The sequence below is a fragment of the Camelus bactrianus genome, chromosome 1, assembly GCF_048773025.1.
Source record: "Camelus bactrianus isolate YW-2024 breed Bactrian camel chromosome 1, ASM4877302v1, whole genome shotgun sequence".
NCBI classification, from domain to species: domain Eukaryota; kingdom Metazoa; phylum Chordata; class Mammalia; order Artiodactyla; family Camelidae; genus Camelus; species Camelus bactrianus.
The window spans coordinates 97,583,595-97,610,776 of record NC_133539.1 but is presented as its reverse complement, the minus strand read 5'-3'; the positions used below and the strand labels follow the sequence as shown (position 1 = coordinate 97,610,776).

The 27,182-nt window shown below is 33.8% G+C and overlaps 1 protein-coding gene across 4 annotated transcripts in view; it reads left to right on the top strand.

Moving 5' to 3' along the window:
* RNF13 (ring finger protein 13) overlaps positions 1–27,182 on the top strand; it is a 115,890-nt gene that overhangs the window by 64,399 nt on the left and 24,309 nt on the right. For 3 of the 4 annotated variants that reach the window (XM_010970393.3, XM_074369647.1, XM_010970392.3), the window contains 3 exons: positions 110–197; positions 8,892–8,982; positions 19,004–19,109. In XM_010970393.3, coding sequence (XP_010968695.1) covers positions 110–197; positions 8,892–8,982; positions 19,004–19,109 — 285 coding nt within the window. Of the gene's footprint in view, positions 1–109; positions 208–8,891; positions 8,983–19,003; positions 19,110–27,182 lie in introns of all 4 variants that reach the window. The other variant, XM_045506920.2, reaches the window with a different exon arrangement.

Genomic DNA, 27,182 nt, shown 5'->3' with positions numbered 1-27,182 from the left:
ATCTCATCCTAGTTATATGCTATGGACTTGTTGATTTGTGTTTGTGAATTTGAGGGACCTTATGACAAAGACTTTATTCCTCATATCATGACTGTTTTCTAATTTGCAGGTTTTAAATGCACAGAGAGCAGGATACAAAGCAGCCATAGTTCACAATGTTGATTCTGATGACCTCATTAGCATGGGATCCAACGACAGTAAGTACAGGTATCACTTTTCTTCTCTCCTGTTTGACTGATCATTCGAAACTAAAACTTGACAGAATTTCTCTTCTTTCATTTTCTGTTTAAAAAGCAAGATTTCTTCTCTGTCAGAAAGATAATTCCCAATTCTTAATCCTCTTAGGACAACTTTGTTCACAACAGAAGTGGAATTGACTTGTTCTTTCTGGAACAGTTAGTTGTCATTGTTGTTGTTTTAACCTATGTGTTTCATTTTATAGGATCCGTTGATATTTTGGTAAAAATCAAAGGAAAACCAGGCTTTAAATAGAGATAATCATATTGAGTTAGGAATGCCATAGGAGAATTTTTGTGGTTTATTTAGGGATTCACAACATTAATTTTAGGATATGCAGATGTACTGAGTAGCTACTGTATTCTTGTAGAATTTCAAAGCCCATACTTGTGCTTTCTTATACCACCAGTTGATTATTGTTAGCCCCTTAACATACATTGGCATGCCTATAGCTTTTCATTCAAAATGGGAATATCTTTCCTTATTCTTTACTAAATATTAGCTTGAAGGGAAAATGTGCCAATTTTAATGAAATAACTGGCTTTAATCAGATAGTGACTTTTAAGATAGGTGCTTTCACTCAATTTAGTGAGAGTGACAAAAGTGTCTTTTGTTGGGTTAATAAGGCTACTTTAGGACCACACCAAAGGCTGGGGGCTGTTTGTTAGAACTAACCATGTGATTAGAGGGTTGGAATTTTCCGTCCCACACCCTGATCTCAGAGAAGGGGCAAGGGACTGGAGGTTGAGTGATCTCCAGTGTCCAGTGGTTTAATCAATCATGCATATATAATGAAGCCTAATTAAAAACCCAGAAGGATAGGCTCAGAGAGCTTCAGAGTTGGTGGAAGCATAGAGGTGCTAGGAGCACTGAGCTCCTGAAGAGGACATGGAACCTCCATATCCCTTCCCGTTTACTTTGCCCTATACGTCTCTTTCATTTGGTTGTTCCTGAGTTACATCTTTTCATAATGAGCTGGTAATCTAGTAAGTAAAATGTTTCTCTGAGTTCTGTGAGCTGCTCTCACAGATTTATTGAACCCATGGGGTAAGGGTTGTTGGACCCTTCAGTCTATAGTTGGTGAGTCAGAAACACAGGTGACAACTTGGACTGGCCACTGGTGTCTGAAGTGGGGGTTGGGGATTCTTGTGAGACTAAACCGTTAACCTGTGGAATCTGATGCTGTCTCCTGGGAAATAATATCAGAATTGAGCTGAGTTGCTTGATGGTGCAGGGAAGATCCCCACACATACTGGCAATTGGGTTCAGAACCCAAAATACACTAAATACACTGCCAACATTCATGATTATTTTATTTTTGTTTTTCTTTTAGTATATAACCGTAATACCTCTTGTTTTAAGTTGTATTGAGTCATACATGCAAGAAAGATCTTGGAGCAAAGAACAGATATAAAGCTATGTACTGATATACTCCACTGGAATGTATTTAGGACTTTAAATAGCTACATCCTCAATGTGAAGTATTTTGGATTCCTTGACCAAAAAAAAATCTTTTTATAACATGAGACAGTATTTTTTGTTGTTGTTGAGTTGAACTTTTTTCCTTCTTACCCTTAGTATAATCTGGGGCAAAATTACAAAAATATATATAAAGAATAAAACTAAGTAATAAATTCCTTAGTTAATTTCTTTATATTTTAAATTATCATTTTAATTTTCCAGCTAACTAATTCGTAATTGCAGAATTCATGAAGTACCCTTAAGAAGTTCTGGCATTTCTCAAAAAGTTTGACAACCACTGCTTAGGAATCAGAGGAACCGATGAAGGGATGTTACTTACCCAGTAGACTAGTACTTTTGGTAGTGCAGATTTGACACATTTTCCTTCTTCTCCTTTAATCATCTCCTTTAAAGAAAAATTTACTAGCCCACGTGATACCTCCCATGTGAGTCACTTATGTGACCTGTATACAATACTGGCAAAATGGAAAGCATACATACTCTAAAAATAGGCCTGAATTCAAACCTAAGCTCCTACTTGTATTGGCTGTATGATTTTGAGCAAGTTACTTACTCTTTGTGTGTTTTGCTGAAGGCCTGGGCCCAGGGTTTAGCAACCCTCAAGACTTCTCAAGGGGTTTGGGTTGGATAAACTGATTAGTTTTTGTAAACTGTTTACTCTTTTGACATGCTTTTAATAAAAATTTTGCAAGCTGGAAGTGTCAGTTCCCTTTAACACCAGTTTTGTTTTTGTAATAAAACCTTTTCTGTGATAATCATGTCAGTTCCTAAAGAAAGTAGAGAAAATATTAAAAGTGGCACATACCATATAATTCTGTTGTTGCTATGGAAATATTCCAGCTGAGTTACTATATTTCAAAGATTGCTTAGAATTTTGGTTCCTGACTTTATTACTTGGATTACTTTCTGTAACATTTTACTCCATCCTTGAGTATGTGTAAGTTGGAACATTTCATATTTCCAGCACATGTTGTAAAGATCTTTACCATTTTTATCTTTGCTGTTACTTGGTAGAGGAAAAGAAAGCGTGGATTTATTAAAAGAAGTATATATCTATCCCTCTTTTTTAGACTTAGATCATAGCCACAAGGAACAGAGCAGAGGTTCTAATATATGGAAACAAAAGAAAGTTTTAAAGGCCCCTTGTTGCCAACATTTCACACAGGAATGTGTCTGTTTTCATTTCAGCTAGGACAGTGAGCCAGTCACATTTGTCATCTTCAGGGGCAGAATAATGTGGTGGGGAAAACACAAACTCCAAGACCAGGAAATGTGGTTTATTCCAGGCTAGATGATATATATGAACTAACCTGTGCTGCTGGAAAATTTACTAACCTTTCCTGGCCCTTTATTTTCATCTGTAAAAGGGTGAATGATTTTAATTTTTATTTGACTTGACAAGATCGTAAAGATCATATGAAAGGCAGTGGAATGAGGAAACCCTTCCACGGCAGAGTGGGAAGAGCCAACATTAGGAATCAGAGCCTCAGGTTTGAGTCTAGGCTGTGCAAATTCCTAACTGTATGATCAGAGTAAGTTATCAATATGTCTGGATTTGTTTCTTCTCCCTTTTTCCTTACTTTCTTCCTTCCGCAAATATTTTTTGACAGCCTGCTCTGCATTAAGTTCTGTTTTAGGCATCATGACTACAGCAGAAAATAATACAGCTTTAAGGCTTTGCTCATACTTTTCATTGAGGTAGCAGAATGGCAGTGGTTAAAAGTGTGGCTTCTGGGTAGTGCCTTACAAGATTTGAATCCCAGCTCGACCACCTACTACCTGTGTGACTTTGGGAATGTTACCTAACATCTCAGTGCCTCAGTTTTTCTGATCTGTAAGATGGGGATGATAATAGTACTTCATTCATTACGTTGTTGTTGACGACATATAAAACATCTAGAAGACTGCCTCGTTCTTAGTAGTCATTCGAGGGTTATTTAGCTGCTAGTATTATTACTGCTGTCATTATTATTATTGCATTCTGTTGTGGGAGAGAAAATGAACACATAAGCAAAGAGGTATGTTATACGTCAAGTAGTGGTAAGTGCTGTGGAGAAAAACATGCCAGGTTAAAGGGATACAGAGTGACAGGAGTGAGAGGAGGATGGCTGTTTTTGATAGAATGATCAGAGAATATTTCTTTTTTTTAAACACCTTTATTGTGGTATAATTCCTGTACAGTAAACTACACATATTTCAGTTGTACAAGTTGATGAATTTTGATAGATATATACACCAATGAAACCACCACCACAATAAAGATAGCTAACATTTCCGTCACTTCCCAAAAGGTGCACATTTCAAGTTCCCAGTTTATCCCTTCCCACCCCATTTGCCCACTGGTAACCATAAGTTTGTGTTTCTGTCTGTGAGTCTGTTTGTTTTGTAGGTAAGTTTGTTTGTGTCCTTTTTTTAGATTCCACATATAAGTGATATGATATGGTATTTTTCTTTCTCTTTCTGACTTACTTCACTTAAAATGACAATCTCCAGGTCTGTCCATACTGCTGCAAATGGCATTATTTTATTTTTTATGCCGTGTAGTATTCCTATACACACACACACACACACACACACATATACCACACATACATATACATATACATATACATATACATATACATACACACATACCACATCTTCTTTATCCAGTCATCTGTTGGTGGACATGTAGGTTGCTTCCATATCTCGGCTATTGTAAATAGTGCTGCTGTGAACATTGGGGCAGAGAACATTTCTCTGAAGCTCTGACATTTGAGCATAGGTCTAAAGTGAGAGGCTGAGCCACACAGATTTCTGGAAGAGGATATTCCAAGGAAAGGGAACAGCAAGCAAATGCAAAGGCTCAAAGATAAAGCATACTTGGTGTTTTCAAGGTGTGGCAGAAAACCACAGTGGCTGGAATAGAGTGAACAAGGGAGTGAGATAGAGTTGCAGGTAATGAGGTTAGAAAGGGAGCCACTGGCTAGATCAGTTGGGTCTCGTAGGACTTTGGAATTTGTTTTATGTAGGTTTTAAACAGAGGTGTGAGGTGACACATTTTAAAAGGATCACTTTGGTTGTTCTTTAAAAATAGACTGAAGGTGAAAGATGGGCAAGAGTGCCAACTGAGAGACCAGTTAGAATGTAGCTGCAGCAGCTGGGCAAGAGGTGATGGTAATTTGGAGTGTTAGTAGTGACTGTAATGAGAAGTGATAGAATTATGGATGTATTTTGAAGTTGATAGGGTTTGATATAAGGAATAAAGGAAGGAGAGTCAAGAACTCCAAGATTTTTAACCTGAGAAACTAGGTGAATAGTTATGCTTTTTACAAAGATGAGAAAGAGTAGGAGTAGAGTTGATTAGGGAAAGAGACATTGAGAGTTCTGTTTGAGAAATAATGTTTGAAACATCTATTAGTCGATCAAATGATGGAGATATTGAATAGGCAATTAGGTACATAAATCTGGAGAGGTTGGGGCTGGCCATTTAAATTATAATCTGTCTGTGATGTGATAATACTACTTGGCAGAATATACTTCACAGAGCTGTTTTATGGATCAGAATTACAATTTAGTGTTTTTAAAGTATTTTGTGAACTAAAACATATTTGGTTTTATTTTCAGTAGATAAATGATATTATAAAATCTCCAAGATGGATATGCATATTTGCCTACATTATTTTCTTTTTTTAATTTATTTTTAATTTTTAATTGAAGTATAGTTGATTTACAGTGTTTTACGTGTACAGCAAAGTGATTCAATTATACATAAATATATTCTTTATATTCTTTTTCAGATTCTTTTTCATTGAAGGTTATTATAAAATATTAAATATAGTTCCTCGTGCTATACAGTAGATTCTTGTTGTTTATCTGTTTTATATATAGTAGTTGTATGTCTGTTAATCCCCAATTCCCAAACCCCTGCCCCCTCCATTTCCCCTTTGGTAACCACGAGTTTGTTATCTATGTCTGTAAGTCTACTCCTGTTTTGTAAATAGGCTCATTTATATCATATTTTAGATTCCACATCTAAGGGGTATCATATGCTATTTGTCTTTCTCTGTCTGACTTACTTCACTTAGTATGATAATCTCTAGGTCTATCTATGTTGCTTCAAATGGTATTATTTCATTTTTTATGACTGAGTAATATTCCGTTGTGTGTGTAGACACACACACATCCCACATAACTTTATCCATTTATCTAAATGTGGACATTTAGATTGCTTCCATGTCTTGGCTGTTGTAAATAGTGCTACTCTGAACATTGGGGTGCATGTATCTTTTTGAATTAGAGTATTCTTCCAGTATATACCCAGGAGTGGGATTGTAACTCTACTTTTAGTTTTTTAAGGAGCTTCCATACTGTTCTTCATAGTGGCTGCACCAATTTACATTCCCACCAGCAGTGTAAGAAGGTTCCCTTATCTCCACACCCTCTCCAGTGTTCATGATTTGTAGGTTTTTTGATGATGTCCATTCTGACCTGTGTGAGGTGGTACCTCATTATAGTTCCTATTTGCATTTCTCTAATAATTAACTATATTAAGCATCTTTTCATGTGCCTATTGGCCATCTATATTTCTTATTTGGAGAAATGTCTATTTAGGTTTGATTGGGTTGTTTGTTTTTTTGATATTGAGCTATGTAAATTGTTTGTATATTTTGGAAATTAAGCCCTTGTCGGTCTCATCATTTGCAAATATTTTCTCCCATTCTGTAAGTTGTCTTTTTATTTTGTTTATGGTATCCTTTGCTGTGCAAAAGCTTTTAAGTTTAATTAGGTCCCATTCATTTATTTTTGCTTTTGTTTACATTACTGTAGGAGATAGATCCAAAAAAAATTACTGCAGTTTATGTCAAAGAGTGTTCTGCCCATATTTTCCTCTAGGAATTTTATAGTATCTGATCTTATATTTAGGCTTTTAATTCTTTGAGTTTATTTTTAATATGGTGTTAGAGAATTTTCTAATTTCATTCTTCTACATGTAGCTGTCCAGTTTTCCCAGCACCACTTACTGAAGAGACTGTCTTTTCCCCATTGTATATTCTTGCCTCCTTTGTTATAGATTAATTGACCATAAGTGTGTGGATTTATTTCTGGGCTTTCTGTCCTGTTCCATTGATCCATGAGTTTGTTTTTGTGTCCGTACCATGCTGTTTTGATTACTATAGTTTTATAGTATAGTCTTAGGTCAGGGAGCATGATTCCTTCACTTCCTTTCTCAAGATTGTTTTGGCTATTCAGAGTCTTTTGTGTTTCCATACAAATTTTAATTTTTTTGTTTGAGTTCTGTGAAAAATGCGATTGGTGATTTTATAGGGGCTGCATGCATCCTTTTCTCCCTTCTTAATCTTCTGACTAAAGTGAGGAGCTTTTTACATCTCTTTAGATACCATAACTCAAGGAAGTTATATTACTTCCAATAATACAAGCCAGTAGTTACATGCCAAAAGTTCCTCTTTGAGTTTATGGGAGTATCTTCATGGAAGAGTAAAATATTTTACAAAGGGTATACAATTCCAAGTTTTAATTATTAAATAAACTAAATTTTAAACTGATGTATGAAAGAGAAAGATCTCTTAGCATGATAGAAAATATCTCCCTGAAATATACATGGTTATATAACAGTACCTCTGCAGCTATTAGAAATGATGAGATTGGATTTTTATTCATTGACATGACAGGATATCTGAGTTATCCTATTGAGTGGGAAAAAAGCCTACACTTTCTCCCATTATTTGATGATCCCATTAATATAAAAATTTAAATATTTATTGATCTCATTAATATAAAAATAGTGGTTAAATATTCCTTAACTAACCATTTTGGTTCCTTCCTTCCTGGGGCTTATATGATATGGGCTCTGTGTGTGTGTGTGTGTGTGTGTGTGTGTGTGTGTGTGTGTGTGTGTGTGTCTGCATCTATGTGTCTGTGTGTGTGTTTGAGAGAGAGAAAAACAGAACGTGTGGAACAAATGATTACGTTTGCATAAATCAAAACAATCTGAAAGTGAAAAAAATTTACTCTGCTAAGGATACCAAGATTTTAAGACTTTAAAACTTGTCTTTATAAGAAAGAAAAATACATCAGTGGTTGCTGAGGCTGGGGGAGGGGTTGATTGTAAAGAGGCTTGAGAGAATTTGGAGGAATGATAAACCATTTTATATCTTGTCATGGTGGTTACATTATTGTTGTATGTATTTGTTGAAGCTTCTAGAACTGTTTATGTTACTTCAAATAAAAGCTTTGTCTTTGGTTGGGAAGAATTATGGTTGTGTTCAGTTTTCTTCCTGTTTACTTGTATCTACCCCCCTTTTAAATAAATAATAAATATGTGTTTTTTAAAGAAATGTAAAACAGAGTTATTGTGAAAAGCATAACAAAAGAAAACAAATAGACTTTCTCTAAAGCCAAATCTGTTCAGTTAATTCAAGCTATAAAAATATGGCTGCTTTTTAAAATAGTAACAGCAAGAGGATTGTTTTTATTTTACTTCATGAGTAGTGGGTAATTTTTACAAAGGTCTTTTTTTGTTGGCATTTGATTTTGTTTTTTTTAATATAGATGTAAAAGTCAAATTTCTTAAGACAGCAATCAAAACACAAAGCTTCACCATGAATTTCAGGCTCAGGAAGAAGTAGAAATTTACCCAGCTTCCCTATCCTATACCCTTCCTGAACTCCTCTCAGCTCTTCACTCTGAAAAGTCTTAGATGTGTGGTGTTATTTTTCAGACTGTTGTAAAATGGTCTTTTCTTACATTCTTTGGCTTACACCTTTCCTGGGATTGGGTATGTAAAAAAAGCTTTTTCACTTTTTTGTTTAGGAATTAAGTTATGAGTGGAAAGAAAACTTTACATTTTTCTTTTACTAATAGTCAATCATGCCTGTAGAGGAATAAATCAAATGGAACTATTCAAAATAAGAATTATATTTCAGTTTCATAGGATTATTGAGATACTGCAGTAATACATATAATGCAAAATGTTAGCTTTCATTATTGTAAATGTAATAATGTTTCTCAACTATATTGATGGTGGTATAAATCTGCAATCTGGAAATCAACCAGAAGAAAATTCAAGTTGATTGTAATTGTTTCCAGTTGCATTTGCTGCTATTATGAAGAAAGTTGATTGTACACTAAGTATGGGCTTTAAAGAATAATTTTATTATTGTTTTATACAGTTGAGGTGCTAAAGAAAATTGACATTCCATCTGTCTTTATTGGCGAATCATCAGCTAATTCCCTGAAAGATGAATTCACATATGAAAAAGGGTAAGTAATAGATACAAAAAAAAATCATGTAGCTTAAAATTATTCTTTGTAGTAGAGTAAAATCGTGTAATATTAGTTGTTTCAGACTGTATTCTCTTGTACTAAATTATCTCTTCTTAAGTTATGGTTTTAATACTTATTATAGTATTTCCTGTGTATAATTACATATTGAAAATAAATTTATGCTAGAGAGATTAAGGCACCCATGTTGCTAAAAGATAACCAAACTTTCCCATTTATAGTTTAATTAAATCATTGGTATTTAGAAGCATTGTGATTTGTATTTATATGATACTTTTCATTGACGTATTTGTATTTTATTAAAAGAAATATTTTATAAATAAAGAATTCAAAACACAGTATGGTAAGTAACTAACTTCTACAAAGACAAAAAATTGTTTTTAAGTTTAAAAAGTTTCACTTGGAATTTAAAACTTTTATATGGAATTCGCCCCCAAATCTCATTACTAAAGTAACATATAAACTATAACTTAAGGCACAACTGTCTCATCTAATATAGAAAACAGTGCAATTCACACTTCAGAGCTTCTTCCATGAAACAGATCCCCAAAACAGTGGACAGGAACAGACTTCTGACTAAGAAGAACAGTAACAATATTAATAATAAAGCAGTAGTATTTATGAAGGATTTAGCAAGTGCCAGGCACTCATGAAAGCAATGCTTTTACATTTGTTACATTTAATTCTCACAACAACCCTCTAGACGTTACTGTTATCTCTTACTATTTACATTTGCCAAAAGGGGAAATTGGCACAATGAAATTCAGTTCTAATATTTAGGAGGGGAAAATATCCACAAATATTTGAGGCTGAATATGAATAAAAAGGACGGGGAGAGGTTTTCTGTTTAAATGGTTTTTGTCATTTTTCCCTATATGGTTTTTATATTTAAAATACTGTTCACATATTTTATGCTCAGAACATTTTTACTAAGTTAGGGAATTAATTTTGGATGTTATATGAAGAATAGTTAAGCAGGGTGCTATTTTATCAGCCAGATTTGTGTAATTGATAGGAAGGGAGAACTACCACTTGCTTTTACCTTGATATTCCATCATTTAGAAAAATTCTATGTATTTTAGTATGTGTTTTAAAGAGTATTTTTTTTTTGTTTTTAATTGTAAAGTCACACTTTTTAAATTAAAAAGTAATATATACTTGCTGGTAAAATATGGAAAATTCCAGAAATATAAAATGTTTAAATGAAAGTCCCTATGATGCTATTCTCTAACAACAGCTACTGTTTTTAAAAAGTTTTTAATTTTTTCCTCTGTATTTGAATGCTGACATTAATTAGTGATAATGTGCTCATTAAAATAGTACCATAGAATACCTAGTACTTTTGTAACATACTTTACTTACTTAATATTTAGACCCTTTCCATGTTAATACAAGTCCACAAAATCGCTATCCCAACTCTTGGGGACAGATGTATTATGGAATTGAAACACTTTCAGATTTTTAAAAGTTAAGTAACAGTCCCAATAGGATTTGAGGCAGCATCCCATAATTGAACAAATTATATATATCTCTCTGCAATGAATGTATGAGTATTTTATCATGTCAGTTCAGTTCAGGTTGACCATCAAAGGAATTGCAAACACTACTTTTTAAAGCTTTTTAGGTTTCAGACCTGTGCATGAGGGATTGTAGACCTGCGCATACTGTCTGCTTCATCTATCTGCTGGCTGGCTTGTTGGTCAGTCTGTCTGCCTGCCTGCCTACCTACACTTTAATTTACTCTACTTTTTATTATGGAAACTTACAAACATATTTAAAAGTAGAGAGATGAATATGATGAATCTGATCATTCAGTTTCAAAATTATCAATTCATGGCCAGTTTTGTTTGGACTGTCCAGCCTCAGGTGTTCCCCCAACTCTTCCTTCCCCACACCATGATTATTTCAAAGCAAGTCCTAGGTATCCTGTCATCCCACCTGTAAATATCTCAGAATATATCACTAGAAGATAAGGTTACGGTTATATACAAAATATATAACTACATTATCATTGTTTCACCTTTTGTTTTTAAGTAAACATTAATATCAACACGTTTGTCTTTATTGTCACTTCAGAGCAAATAAGGACATGTGATCACCCTATTTTTAATCTGTAAGTTTGCTATGCCTCTTTTTTCTTTTTTCCTAATCATTTATTTTTTGAAGAAGCAGGATCATTTGTCCTGTAAAATTTACCACAGTCTGGACATTCCTGACTGCATCCTTGGTGTATTGCCTAGAATATTCCTTTGTTACTTGTTTTCCCTGTAAATAGCTAATTAGATCTAGAGGTTTGTTCAAATTCAAGTGCAGTTGGAGGGCCAGGAGGATAGGTAAGGCAAGAATAATTTATGTGTTATTATGTATTTCCATCAGGAGGCATAATATTTGGTTCCCTCTTTGTAATGTGATCAATCATTAATGATCAGTCGGGATCCATTAGTTCTTTAGGATTTGCAGCTAATCTAATTTTATAATTCCTTCTTCATTTATTAGCTAAAATACTTCTATACAGAGAACTCACATCTTATAAATGATTACTTTGATGTACAGTCTGTTTAGGAAAGATAGGATAAACACTTGATTCTTCCCCTTTATTTACTGTTTTTAAAATGATTTGGCTTGCTAGTATCTTCCAAAGATGATTTAACACATATATTTAAAGTATAACGAACTCATGAGTGAAAACCTATTTAATATGCTTCAGTCCACTGCAGTTATCATCTTTATAGATGTTCACATTGTCTCATTTCAAACTTTCTCAGGTTTAATCCTGATTTCTTTCTACATGAATCTAGGAGGTTTTGATTGCTCTTAGTTTTCTGTCTGATAAGATGTTCCAGGCCCATTTTGTTCCATTCTTTTCCTGACATGGAACCAGTCATTTCTCCAAGGAGCTCTGGTTCCTCTTAATTGAACATGGTATTTAGAGACTGAGGGGGTGATCATTACTCCTGGGTTTGTCATTCTTTCTAGGGCTTTTCAGTGAATAGAGCTAAGAAATATATATGGTTTTAAAGATACAATAAATCATGATACTGTTGCTTCCAATTTAAATTCAGGACTATAGGATTTTTACTCTATTTCATTGACCTTACATCTGTAGTTTATTTTTTGATGCTCGAAGACACCATCATAATTATTTATTTTCTTCTTTAATTACACAATACACATACAGCAGACTCAGAAGAACAATACCAAAACTATTACCAATATTAAAAAAAAAGAGTTCTTTCTCTTCTTAAGATATCATATGGACACATAATCAGATTATCACATTTTAAAGACTTTGAGATAATTCTTCTGTGTTCTGATTCTATCAACTGGAAACACAGGTCTAATTGATTCATTTTGCTTTAAAATTTTAAGGATTGCTTTTACCACCCCCGCATTGTGACTTCTATAATTATGTATAAGCTTAAAGTCAGAATCAACAAAACAATATATATTCAGGAAAGGTCACCTTCTGAGTGTCATCCATCCTGTCCACCCTATTCCTCCATCCTCACCTTATATTACTTACCTTATAAGTAATAATTTTTTTAAGTGTTTAGTTTATTCTTTAATTTTTTAAAATTATAAGCCAATATCTATCTCGTCTTCTCCATCTTCCACCCTCAGTACATAAACATTATTTCCTATCTTGTTTTTTTTCACTTAACAATATATCATGGAAATCATACCGTATAAGTAAATAGAGATATTCTTCATTCTTTTAACAGCTGCCTAGAACTCCTTTTGTAGGCTACAGTTTAATCAGCCAGTTGTCTGTTGATGAACATCAGAATTTTACAGTCTTTTGCTATTATAAATAGTGCTGTAATGAATAACCTTACATAGAAATCTTTCCATGTTTTTGCTAGTATACCTTTGGAATCGATTCCTCGAAGTGGAATTGCTAGGTCAGAGGCTAAACATATCTGTATTTTTGCTACATACTGCCAAATTCCCATCCATAATAGTTGTGTCAACAGTATGTAAGTGTCTCTTTTCCCCCAGAGTCACCAACAAAATATATTGTCAGATTTTTAGATTTTTACTAATCAGATAGGTGAGAAATGGTATGTTGTTGCAGTTTTAATGTGTATTCCTCTTATTATAAGCAAATTTGAGTGTCCTTTTTTATGCTTAAGAAATGCTTAAGAGCTATTTGCATGCCATTTTCAATGAACTGTCTATCTTTAGCCCATTTTCCCTATTAGCTTGTTGGTAATTTTCTTCTCTTTTTAGAAGCTCTTTATTTGTTAGATATGTTAACCATTTGTTCATTATATGTTACAGGTATTTTTTGTACTCCAATGGTATTGGTTTTTAATGCAATCAAATGTAGTAATCTTTTCCTTTGGGCTGCTCATTTTCAGTCTTAGGAAAGTTTCCCCTGCTTCTAGGTTATAGTGGAATTTACCTGCATTTATACTTATATGGTTTCATTTTTAACATTAAATTTCTGGCTCATCTGTAATTTATCCTATATATACTTTGAAGAATGTATCCAATTATATCTTTTTCCAAATAATCATCCAGTTATCCCAACAGTGCTCCTAAAATGTTCATCCTTAACCCCATTTGAGATACTGCCATATTTCCATGCATAATTGAATTTTCTGTTCTTTATCTTTTGTCTGCCAATACCACACTGTTTTTCATTACAGGGCTTTATTATATACATTAGTATCTGCTAGAGCATACCCTCCCCCACTCCTACTCCTCTTACTCAGATTTTTCTTAGCTGTTCTTGTTTGTTCTTTCAAATTTTTTATATCTTTATTAAGATATGTTTCACATACTATAAAATTTATCAATTTAAAATACAAAATTCAGTGATGTCTGTATAGTTATAGAGTTTTATATATATATATATAGAGAGAGAGAGAGAGAGGTGGAGGGTGAGAGAGAGCGAGCGAGAGAGGAAGCAGCTGTCACTACATTCTACTTTTACAACTTTCCAACACTCCAAATAGAAACCATGTATGTATTTGCAGTCATTCTCTAGTCCCTACGTTCTCTTCCCCAACACCAGCCCCAGGCAACTGCTAATCTATTTTCTGTCTCTTTGAGTTTGTCTCTTCTGGTCATTGTACATAGATGGAATCATACAATAAGTGATCTTTGGTGATTGGTGTTTTTCACTCGGCATAATGTTTTCAAGGTTTGGCCATGTTGTAGTTTTATTCTTTTTTATTGCTGAATAATTTCCATTGTTTAGACATACCACGTTTTGTTTACCCATTCATCAATTGATGGACATTTAGCTAATTTCCATGTGTTGGTTATTATGAATAATAGTGCTGTGAACATTCACATACAAGTTTTGTGTGTACTTATACTTTCATTTCTCTTGGATGTGTACCTAGAATGGATTGTTATGTAGTAACTCTGTGTTTATCTTAAAAAAATTTTTTTGATTATGTAAGTTTGAGGTGTACAGCACTATAGTTCAATATCTATATGCACTTTAGAGTGCTCAACATATGCTTAACTTTTTAGGAACTGCCAGACTGTTTTTCAAAGTACCTGTACCATTTAAATTCCTGCCAGCAATGTATGAGGATTTTGATTTCTCCTTCCAAAGGAATTTGATAATCAACTTGTCTAGCTCTGGAAAAACCTGATGATATTTTTATTAGAATTTCATTATATAACTAAATTAATTCAGGGAGAATTAACACTTTTAGGATGTTAAATCTCCTTATCCAAGAACATGGTATGTCCTTCCATGTGTTCAACTCTCTTTTTTATGTACTCAGGAAGTTTATTCTAGCTCAAAACCAATGTGAGAAAAACATTTCTCATTAAATTTATGCCTAGATATTTTATTCTTTGCTATTGTAAGTGAGGTCTACTCTTCTACTATATCTACTAACTGGTTTTTATTGTATTTATAAAAGTGTATTTTTGTACATTGGTTTTTATAACCTGCAATTTGACTGAATTCTCTTACTGTTGGCAGAGTTTTTCCATTGCCAATAGAAATAGTTTTATCTTTTCCTTCCTAGTTCTTATGCTTATAATTGTTTTCTCTTATCTAATTGCGTTGGCTAGTACCTTCAATACCATGTTAAATAGTAATGGAGATAGCAGGCATTTTTACCTTGTTCCTCACTTTAGTGAGAAAGCTTCTTGTTTTGTCTTTAAGGGTCTGGCTTTTTATCATATTAAGAAAGTATCCATCCATTTCTGTTTTATTGTACTTTATTCCTTTTAACTACTGTTCATTCTAATTCTGGCTTCCATCACTTCTTAGCTGTGTGACCTTCAACAACAATAAAAACTTGTCATCTCTGGGCCTTAACCTCTCTCATCTTTAAAAATGATGTAGTGCCTACAGCATACAACACTGCTATGAAGATTTAACACGTTAATCAAATTCTTGGAGGAATACCTGCTACATAGTAAATGGTTCATAAATGTTAGCCATTAATCTCCTCTCCTAACTTTCGTCTGCTTCAGAAAGTGCTATGAAAATATCCTTGATCATACATCACGTGCGGTTGCACAAATGTGTCTTTATCGAAAGCACCTGAAAGTGGACCCGCTGGAGTACAACAGTTTTAAATTTAAGTAAACAGCTGTCATACTGCCCTCCACAAAAAGTGAATCAATTATGGAAAGCCAATGTTTTCTTTTATTTTTGCCAATAATATGTACTATCAGTCTTTTAAATTACTTGCTTCTCTGATAAGAAAACTCATTGGTTTTTTAGGAGAGCCAGTGTTTTCCTCTGCTCTTGCCAATAATATGTATTATCAGTGTTTTTAAGTGCTTGCCACTCTGATAAGGAAACTCATTGGTTAAGTTAGCATTTTCTATTCATAGAGAACTTTTCTGTAAACCGTTTGGTATTTTTTATTTGTTTTGGTCTTTAAAAAATTGAACTCTAAAAGCATTTTGTAACTTTTTAGTAGGAGAGAAAACATATTGATGGCATGTAAGTTTTAACAATTGTGGGCAGAGGAAAGGATTGTGTTTGCTCATAGTAAGTAGCAAGGTGCACTGGAGAGATTGCTAGGCTGTGGCCACTAGAGGGTCATTTAATCTTCATGGACCTATTTTTTTCTCTTTTGAAAATGAAGAATTAGAATAAAAAGTTCTCAAAATTCCTTTTAACTCTAAAATCTTCTTTCTCATGTTTAAGTACTCTATTTTTTCATGTTTCATCCGTAGCACCAGGTACAATGACTGTATCAAGTAGATATTCAGTAAAAGCCGGTGAAATCAAACTGTTGTTATGCTACCTCAGCATTCTTCAACAAGACAGAACAGGGTACTGGGGCACCAAAACAGGATGTGTCACAAATGGGACACCTAGCAGGGGACGTAGGCTGTTTGATGAGGCAGTCATGAGTTTCATCTGAAGGGAGCACGTTCAGACTAATAGCTGAAATAGTGAGGGTGTCCAACGGTTGGACTGATCACAGGTCACTGTCTGGAAACTTGTTTATAGGAAAGAAGACTCTGGTGTATGGTTGTATATCCACTGGGGCTCAGTAGTTTGGCTCCAGTTCTTTGATCCAAGATGGCGGGGATTGGATAACAAAACAGACAACAGGCAAGACCTCATGTCAACAGAGGAATTGGGAAATTAGAGATTATTGCTGTAAAGTTTGGGCGGGGACACCTGGTTTAAAATTACCCTCGGACCTCATGCAAAGGAAAATAAGACACTGTTTCCTAGGTTGCTTAGGACTCTGCTTCACTGAGCAGTTCTTGGCTACAGAGCACGTGGAATATACTGTATTGTGGGGTGGACATGGAGGTAGTGTGGGAAGATACTAAAGCTATTTAAATATCTCCTCCTTCAAATACAAATTGATCTGGTGTTAGGACAGGACAGGGATGAGTCTGCAGCCTAAGCTGTAGGAGCCTGGACAGAGGAAACAGAGATAAAGATGGAGGACTGATGTTCTGTTGCAGTTCTCCACCATATATCATTGCTGTCACCACCTCCACCGTTAGCAATTTAGTTAAGAAAAAAGCAGTATCTTGAATGTAAAATTGAGCTTTTGATTTAAGATACTTAAAACCTGTCAATTGTAGAGCCTTTAAAAATCTTCACAATATATCTTGACAGTAAACTAAAATGGTCTGAGATAGCAGACTGACTAAACTGTATAGATGGATGGATGGATAGATAGATAGATAGATAGATAGATAGATAGATAGATAGATAGATAGATAGATAGAGTGACCGATCAATCATTTAGTCTGGCTTCTAAACCCTCACAATGTTACTTTATAGCTGGTTGGTGGGAGTGCGGTAGGGAGGTTGCAGAGGATCAGCACCTCCTGGAAAGGCTTATCTATTTAAAAGTGGCACCACGTGTTAACTATATCTCAGCCCTAGCCCTGAGGCAGTTTCAGAGGGTTTGTGCCAAGAACAGGGACATTATGTACAGAGCTGGTCTTAGGCTGGAAGAAATGGTAGCAAATAGAACATCCCAGACAGCTTTTCTCTCTTTTACTCTGATGATGTATCAGTCACTTCAGTATTTTATGTAAAATTACAAAAATGCATATAAATCTTTGTCATCTTCTATTCTGCTAGAAAGTGAAGTAAAAAACTGCTTTTTAGCAATCTTAGTAGTTTTTGGAAAATATGTAAATTATTGAGGGAAATTCCTGGTGTTATCTTTTTTGTTTTTATTTTTGTTGAAGATTGATAGAGCTCTTTGGATGTGAATAGGATTATTTATAGCATAAAGACTTAAAAATCACTTTGGAATAGAAGTAATTGGCTTTCATGTTACTTTTTAAAGTACCCTGATATCCTAAGCATATCCTAACATAGGGGAAGGAGTCAGCCTGTTTTTATTTCCTTGTATATTGAGAATTTTTGTTTTGTATCTAACCCTTCTGTTGTGAATACCTGGAGTTGCTATCTGAAAAATCACCCAGTAGTAGGCAACAAAGTAGTGTTGCTGGCACCATACCAGTCGAGTAACACAGAGTACAATGGAGAAATCAGTCATCTTTCTGAACAGACTCCCTAGACGGAGGATATTTTCTATTGCAGGATTTTGCTGCCTTGTAAAATTTGCTCATGTAACACAAATAGTGTGCTTATTCTGATCAGTTTCACTTCATCAGTCCCTGTCTATTTTTATAATAGTAGTATCACAGTAACTAATAACATGGTAAATAACAAAGAAGAGTAAGGCATGTGGTATCCTCTACCCTCCCACACAACATAAAGATTTTGTTTTGTTTTTTTATTTCAGTCAAGCAATGTAAAAAGTTGAGAATAGAGAAGAAGCTACAACTCTGGTGCATTGCTTTGCCAGTTTTCCATTACATATCTCACAAATGAATGTGGAGTGCAGGGCTGTATATGTTGTACTTGGTACAAGTTTATGTAAAGCATAAAGGGAGTAGGGACTATATTTTTGTCAATAGTGGCTCCAGAGTTTTTTCATATAAGGAACTGATGAATAGTACTTTGGTTGGGGTGGAGGTTCTTGTTGACATACCACCCAAGATACTGCCATTTTTTAGAAATGTATTTATTTGGGGGGGAGGTAATTAGGTTATTTATTTATTTTTTTAAAAGGAGGCACTGGGATTGAATCCAGGACCTTGTGCACGCTAAGCACGCGCTCTACCACTGAGCTATACCCTCCCCCCAGTAATGCCATTTTTAAATGTTGATTTTGTATGCAAAATATGCTAACTTTTGCCTAGGTTACTGAATTCAGTAAATGCATGTTTCTAGGATGGACACGGTAATATGGTAAGTATTAATTGGCTGATTTCCTCTACTCAGTCTAAAAGCTTCCTTTTAATTATATAGGCAAGTTATTTTGGCAAATATGTAAAATGGACTTAAAGATGAAAAAAGCATCCCTTAAGTTATTGGAAATCATATGTTATAAAATGAGATGTGTCTGATGGATTGAATTGTAGTGTCTAAATGCCTTTTAAAAACATTTTCTTTGTTCTTAATTAACACCATAATTTGGCAACTATTAATATTTCCCAATTACTAAATTTTGTTTTCTTCCAGGGGCCACATCATCTTAGTTCCGGAATTTAGTCTTCCTCTGGAGTACTACCTAATCCCCTTCCTTATCATAGTGGGCATCTGTCTCATCTTGATAGTCATTTTTATGGTAGGTAAATTAATTTTAAATACTTTTTAAAAAATAGTATGAATGGCTCTAAAACACGTTGTATTGAATGGGGGGGAGGGTATAGCTCAAGTGATAGAGTGCATGCTTAGCATGCATGAGGTTCTGGATTCAATCCCCAGTACCTCCTCTAAAACAAACAAACAAATAAACAAAAAAACCTAAAAAAAAATAGTATGAATGGCTCTAAAAGACATTGTATTGAGTGAAAGAAACCATACATCAAAGAGTACATATTGTATGAGTCCATTTATATGGCTGGTTCTGGAAAAGGCAAAGATAATCTGGGTAGGAAAAAAGTCAGAACAGTGATTGCTTCTAGGGGGCTAGGGAGGAGTGAATGATTCACTCAGAAGGGTATGAGGGAATTTCCTGGGGAGGGAGAGTCATGTTCTATATCTTGAGAGAGCTCTGGGCTGCAATGTCTGAATCACCAAATTGCATACTTAAATTTTGTGCATTTCATTGTAAGTAAAGTTAACCCAAAAAGGAAAAAAAAAAGAACTATAAAAAGTATTAAACTCTAAGTAATGAGTTTATATGCTGATGTATTTGGGGGGAAATATACTGATATTTGCAACTTACTTTGAAATGCATTGTATAAAATTAAGAGAAAAAAGATATATTGATGGGTAGATAGCAGGATGGATAAATATGTGATTAAAAAGTATAGTAAAATGCTGATTGTAGGATCTAGGTAGTGAGTATATGGGTTTTTATTGTAAAATTCTTACAACTTTTCTCTGTGTTTGAAAATTTTTATATTAAAATGTAAATAAGGAATAGTTTGAGGGCTTGAGATTAAGGGAGAGTGACACATTGTTTCTCCAGAACAGTGGTTACCAAGGCATGGTCTCAGGACTCTTAGTGGATCTGCAAGGTCAAAATTATTTTAATACTGATATTAAGATATGATTTGCCTTTGTCACTCTCATTCCCTCAGGGTTTATAGTGGCGAGGCTACGTGGTGTGTGATATCAAAACAAATTGAAGGCAGAAGCAGATATGAGAATCTCTCTGTTTCTGTTAAGATAAATTTTAAAAGAGATTTACAAAGATATAAAACAATTCCACTATTGTCTCTAACTTTTTTATTTTCAAAAAGTATTTATATTAACATCTAATGAGTTTATTATTGTACTGAATTCATAGATTAATTTAAAGATTAAACACTGTCTTTGAAATGTTCAATCTTCCTATGATGCTGTGGTATTTCTTTTAATTTATTTAGGCCTTTCGTATCCATCAGCTTAATAATCTTTTTTTCTGTAAACATTTTGCATCTCTTTTGTTAGACTTTTTTGGAATTGCATTTTCTAATTGGTTATTATTAAGGTATAAAAACATTATTGATTTTTTAAAATAAACTTTTAATTTTGGAATAATGTTAAGATTTACAGAAAAGTTGCAAAGAAAAGAGTTCCTGTACATTCCTCATTTAGTTTCCCCTATTGTTAACATTTTACTTTACCATGGTACACTTGTCAAAACTGAGAAATGGACATTGGTACATTACTGTTAGTAACTCTAGATTTTGTATAGATTTTACCAGTTTTTCCTTTAATGTTTCCTTTCTGTCCCAAGACCCAGCCCAGGTTACCACACTGTTTTTAATTGTCATGTATTCCCAGTCTCCTCTGATCTATGACAGTTTCTTAGTCTCTCCCCGTTTTTCATGACCTTGGCAGTCTTGAGGATCCTGGCAAGGTATCCCATAGAATGTCCCTTAATCTGACACTTTTCTTACAGTTAGACTGGGTTATAGGATTTTAAAAAGAGTATTACTGAAGTGAAGTGCCCTTCTCATCATATCCTGTCAGGGGCTATATGATATCTGCACAATGTCAATGATAATATTAACCTTCATCCCTTGGTTGAGGTAATGATTGCCAGGTTTCTCCACCATGAAGTTAATGTTTTTCTCTTTCTCTTTTCTCTTCTTTCTTTGGAACTGAGGTGTGCCCTAAAGGTGGGGAGGGCCAGGAATTAAGCTCCACTTACTGGAAGGAGGAAGTATCTGTATATATTATTTGGAATTCTTTTGTAAGAAATATTTATTTCTTCTTGGCATTTATTTATTTATTTATTCAATCATTTATTTATATTGGTTTGTACTCTGTATATTTATTTTATACTTTGGGTAATAATCCAGTACTACGCTATATATTTTTGTTGTTTAAATTGTTCGAGCTTTGGCTTTGGGAGCTCTGTTAGCCTGGGTCTTGCATCCCTTCAATTCGACCCATCCTTTTGTTTTGTAAGTACTTCTTCAGTGTTTGGTACCATAAGAAGCTCCAGGCTCATCTTTTGTTTTTCTTGCCTCAGCCCTAGAATAAGATATTTCTCAAAGGAGCCCTGGTTTTTTTAAACTGCAGAGTAGTATTTAGTAACCAACATTTGGATACTGGACATTATTGATTTTTGTATATTAATCTTGTCTCTGCAAACTTGCTGAATTCTCCTATTCTAGTTATTTGAATTTGTTGATTCTCTTGGGTTTTCAGTGTAGAAGCAAAGAAGTATACAAGGGTAGAACAACAAACCTTGGCAAGCCAGAAGTAAATTACCCTTAAATTAATAAAGATTATTGACTAAAAACTTAAAGTGAACATCATTAAATGGTGAATTATTAGAAACCTTCCCTTGAAGGTCAGGAACAAAAAAGAGAATGCCTGTTTAAAATTGTGCTATATTTTCTGGTAAAACAAGAAAAAAAAGTGTAAGGATTAGAAAAAAAGGAAACAAATTTTTATTTGCTTTTTTCTTTTTAAATAATGAAAGGTGCTGAATTATATATATGTTTTTCTATCTGTTGTAATAATCATTACTTTTTCTCCTACTCTGTTCTTATGTTGGATTAATTTGTTTTGTAAATTAAAAAAATCTTTGTATTTTTGGTATAAAATTTATTTGATTATGATGTATAAATTATGTCTTTGCATGATGGGTTATTAAGATTTCTAATATGGGTCAGCCAGTTTTACACTTGGACAAAGGTGCAAAAATCCTAAATAAAATATTAGCAATCTGAATGTCCAGGTAAGGGGAAATTTTAGTTTTATGGAGCTAGAATAATTTTGACATCAAGTCAGTCTTCTTGAGCACTGTTGGTAGGGATGTTAAGTGAAGCAGCCAGTATAGAAAACAGTATAGCAGTTCTTCAAAAAAAAAAAAAAAAGACATTAATTTACCATATGATCAGGCAATAGCACTTCTGGGTATACCCAAAAGAATTGAAAGCAGAGAGTAGGCAGGTATTTGTACACTTACGTTCATAACAGCATTATTTGCAGTAGTCAAAGGTGGAAGCAACTCAGTTGTCCGTTGATGGATGAATAGATAAACAAAATGTGATATATATATGCAATGGAATATTATGTAGCCTTAAAAAGAAAGAAAATTCTGGCACATGCTACAACATGGATGAACTTTGAAGACATTGTGCTAAGGGTAATTGGTCAGTCACCAAAGGCCAAATACTGTATGATTCTATTTATATGTGGTACATAGAGTAGTCAGATTCAGAGACAGAAAGTAGAATAGTGGTTGCTAGGGGCTGTAGGGAGGGGAGGTTGCAGGATTACTGTTTAATGGGTACAGAGTTTCAGTTCTGGGAGATGAAAAGAATTTGGTGGATGGATGTTGGTGATGGTAGCACAACAGTGTGAATGTACTTGATGCCACAGAACTGTGTATTTAAAAAGTGGTTAAGATAGAAAATTTTGTTACGTGTATTTTACCATAGTTTAAATAATTAGACAAGATAAAACTAGCCCCATAAAATTAAAGCTTTCTCTTATTTTCTGTTTTCTAAAAGAGTTTTTTAAAAATAAAATCAAAATTATCCTTTACTTGAATTTTTGGTGAAGGTTGTCTATAAAATCAGCTGGGTCTGCTGACCTTTTTCATAATTGCTTGGACATATTTTGTCTACTTCTTCGAACTGAATTATATTTCTAGGAAATTGTCTGTTTTGTCTGTTTTCAAGTATTGTTGTATAAAGTGACTTATGATATTTACATACTCATATAACAATTTAAAGAGACTTTCATTCCACATATGTGGAATGAGTTCTGTTTATTCATATCCATCTGTGCCTTGCACAGTGTTGTCAGAAGTTTGTCTTGAAAGAAGTGGACTTTGAGATTTTCTTTTTTTTCTTTCATTCAACAAATACTTACTCTGCACCCGTGATAAACCTAGGCATTGCTCTAGGGTCTGAAGTTTCCTCTGAGGAAAATAGGTAAAAATTCCTGATATCAAGCAGCTTAAATTCCCATGGGACTTATATTCTAACGTCTTTACTTTCTTTTTTAATCTGTCTCATGAATTTTTTCTCTTAGCATTATTTTCTTTCTTCTATTTTGTTTGGATACATTGCTTTTCTTTTTCTAGCTTGATCAGCTGAATACTTACTCTTTTTTTTTTCTTTCTAGTTTATGCCTTTGGGTTATAAATTTCTCTTTCACAGTCGCTTTAGTTGTATATAATTCATTACTTTTGATAAGGAATATTTTTATTTTTATTTGGTTTAAATAAAAAAAAATTTTTTTTCACTGTTATATAGGACATTTCTTTACCACTCTTGACGTTTCCATCCATGTGAATGGGGAAGTCAATTACTAATACTCCTTTGCCCTTCCCTGCGCTTTTACTCATTTGGTCTTGGAGGCAATGAAGTATCTTACCTGTGCGGTACATTTGGGAAGAATAAATTAGGGCATGTTTGGCTTAGCTTTACCTTTCTCTTGGGACCAGCCTGTCTTCATCTCCTCCAGGACTGGTTCTGCTGTGAAGGGAAGGCCTGCTCCATTCTGGAGTTGTCTTTGTCTGTACGTGGGTGGGTGAGGCAATCTAATTCTGTGGTTTAGGAAAAGATTCTCTTTCTCCACTGAGTTAGGTACTCCACCTGCCTCCATCTGCCATTTGTGATCTTATTTCTCAAGTTATTTAGAATCCTGGTGGCAAAGAGGCATGGTGATTGTCGTTAAATTTTGAAAACATTCCCCATGTGTGTGAAAAGAATTGTGGAATGCAGAGGTTTATATATATGTCCATTAGTTTGAGCTTGTGTATTTGTTTTGTCCAATTTTTTTTTAAAGGCAGCTTTATTGAGGTATAATTCACATAATGCAAAACTGACCCATTTAAATTATATAACTTAGTGGTTTTTAGTATATTCACAGAAATGTGCAATCATTGCAATTGTCTATAGTTTTTTGTTCTCTTCTGTTTTCTAAATCAGTGCTAGGCAGCAGAATGATATTTCTTGTAATTTAAAATTTTCTGGTAGCCAAATTTGAAAAGGTAAAAAGAAACAGGTGAAATTAACTTAAAGACTATATTTATTTAACCTAATAATCTAAAATGTATTTCAACATTCAGTTAATATAAATATAAAATATGTTTTCCATTCTTTTTGTACTAAATCGTTGCAATCTAGTGTGTACTTTATACTTTTACAGCAAATCTCAATTGAGACTAGCCACATTTCAAGTGCACATATATGTATAGTGACTACCATATTGGGTATCATAGGTCTGTAGTCTTTACATTTTTTTTTATTGAATTATAGTTAGTTTACAGTGTTGTGTACAGCACAATTTTTCAGTCATACATGAATATACATATATTCATTTTCATATTCTTTTTCACCGTGAGCTACAACAAGATATTGAATATGTTTCCCTGTGCTATACAGTATAAACTTCTTTATCTATTTTATATATACCTGTCAGTATCTGCAGATCTTGAACTCCCAGTTTATCCCGTCCCATGTCCCTCCCCCATGGCAACCACAAGTTTGTATTCTATGTCTGTGAGTCTGTTTCTGTTTTATATATAAGTTCATTTGTCTTTTTTTTTAAATTCCACATATGACTGATATCATATGGTATTTTTCTTTCTCTTTCTGGCTTACTTCAGTTAGAATGACATTCTTCAGGAACATCCATGTTGCTGCAAATGGCATTATGTTGTCATTTTATGGCTGAATAGTATTCCATTATATAAATATACCACAACTTCTTTATCCAGTCATCTGTCAGTGCACATTTAGGTATTTCCATGTCTTGGCTATTGTAAATAATGCTGCTATGAACATTGGGGTGCAGGTGTCTTTTTGAATTAGTGTTCCTTCTGGCTATATGCCCAGGAGTGGGATGGCTGGATCATATGATAAATCTGTTTTTAGTCTTTTGAGGAATCTCCATACTGTTTTCCACAATGGCTTCACCAAACTGCATTCCTATCAACAGTGTAGGGGGTTTCCCTTTTCTCCACACCCTCTCCAGCATTTATCATTTGTGGACTTTAGAATGATGGCCATTATGACTGGTGTGAGGTGATACCTCATTGTAGTTTTGATTTGCATTTCTATGATAGTGATATTGAGCAATTTTTCATATGCCTATTGGTCATTCATATGTCTTCATTGGATAATTGCTTGTTTAGGTCTTCTGCCCATTTTTGGATTGGGTTGTTTGTTTTTTTCTTATTAAGTCATATGAGCTGTTTATATATACTTTTTTTTTTGGTCTGCCTGAGCTAGAAATTACTGAGCTTGTGATCTTGTGTATTTCTCACATAATTTTGTCATTTTCTGGGTGAAGTGTCCTTTTTAACATTGTGATAAATATCTCCTAATGATGATTTTTGTCTTATATCCTATTTTACTTGATATATCAGCTTTTGCTTAGTATTGTCATGGTATATCTTTATCCATCCCTGTATTTTTTAACCTTTATTTTTATCTTAATGTGTCATTAAGTTTTAATCTTGTATCTTGTAAATTGCATATGGTTGGAATTTTTTAGTTACCCAACATGATACACTCTGTTAAAAAAAAAACTGGTGAATTTAGTCCATTTACATTTTTTGTGATTTGGACTAATTTCTGTTGTTTACTCTTTTTTTTTTTTTAACTATGCAGATTTGGATTACTCAACTTTTTTTCTCTTTCTCTCCACCTCTCTCTCCTACTAGTTTGAAAGCTTACATTGTATTGTTGTTATCCTTAAATTTTTAAAATAAACATTTATTGAAGTATGATTAACATATTAACAAACTGCACATATTTAAATTGTACAATTTAGTTAAGTTTTGACATATATATATACACACACACACACACACACACACACATATACACACATCTTTCAAACCACCACCACAATCAAGATAATGAAATATTGATCAGCTCAAAAAGTTTCCTCATGCTCTATGGTAATCTATCCCTTTCACCCCTTCCAAATTTCTTCTTCATGTACCTCTCCCCCTCCCCAACATCCCTAGGTAACCACAGATCTGCTTTTAGTCATATAGATTAGTTTGCGTTTTCTACAACTTTATATACAGGGAATCATAAACTATGTACTCTTTTGTGTCTGCCTTCTTTCTCTCAGAAGAATTATTTTGAGATTCATATATGTTATTGAGTATGTTGATATTCATTACTTTTTATTGTCAAGTTGTATTCCACTGTATGACTATACCACAGTTTTGTTTATCCATTTACCTTGTTGATGAAATTTGGCTTGTTTCTAGTTTTTGGCTATTACAGATAAAGCTGACATAGACTTTTTGTGTATAAGCTGTTATATAGACTTATGCTTTCATTTCTATTGAGTAAATATAAGTAGGAGTGGTATGATTAGGTCATTTGGTTTATATGTATTTGAATTTATAAGAAACCACCGAACTACTTTTCAAAGTGGTTGTACCATTTTACAGTCCTTTCAGTAGTGTATCAGAGTGCCAGTTCCTCTACTTCCATGCCGACACTCGGTATAGTCAGTCTTTTTCATTTTAATCATTCTAATAGGTATATAATGGTATTTGTGATTTGAATTTTAATTTTCCTCTTGACTATATTAAGCATCTCTTCAACTACTTACTTGCCATCTGCTTATCTTCAGTAGCAAAATGTTTATTCATATATTTTGTCCATTTTTTTTCTGTTAGCTGCTTGTTTTCTTATTAAGTTTTGAATTGTTCATATATTTTGGATAGAAATCCCTTATGAGATATGCAATTTATAAGTATTTTCTCCCAGTC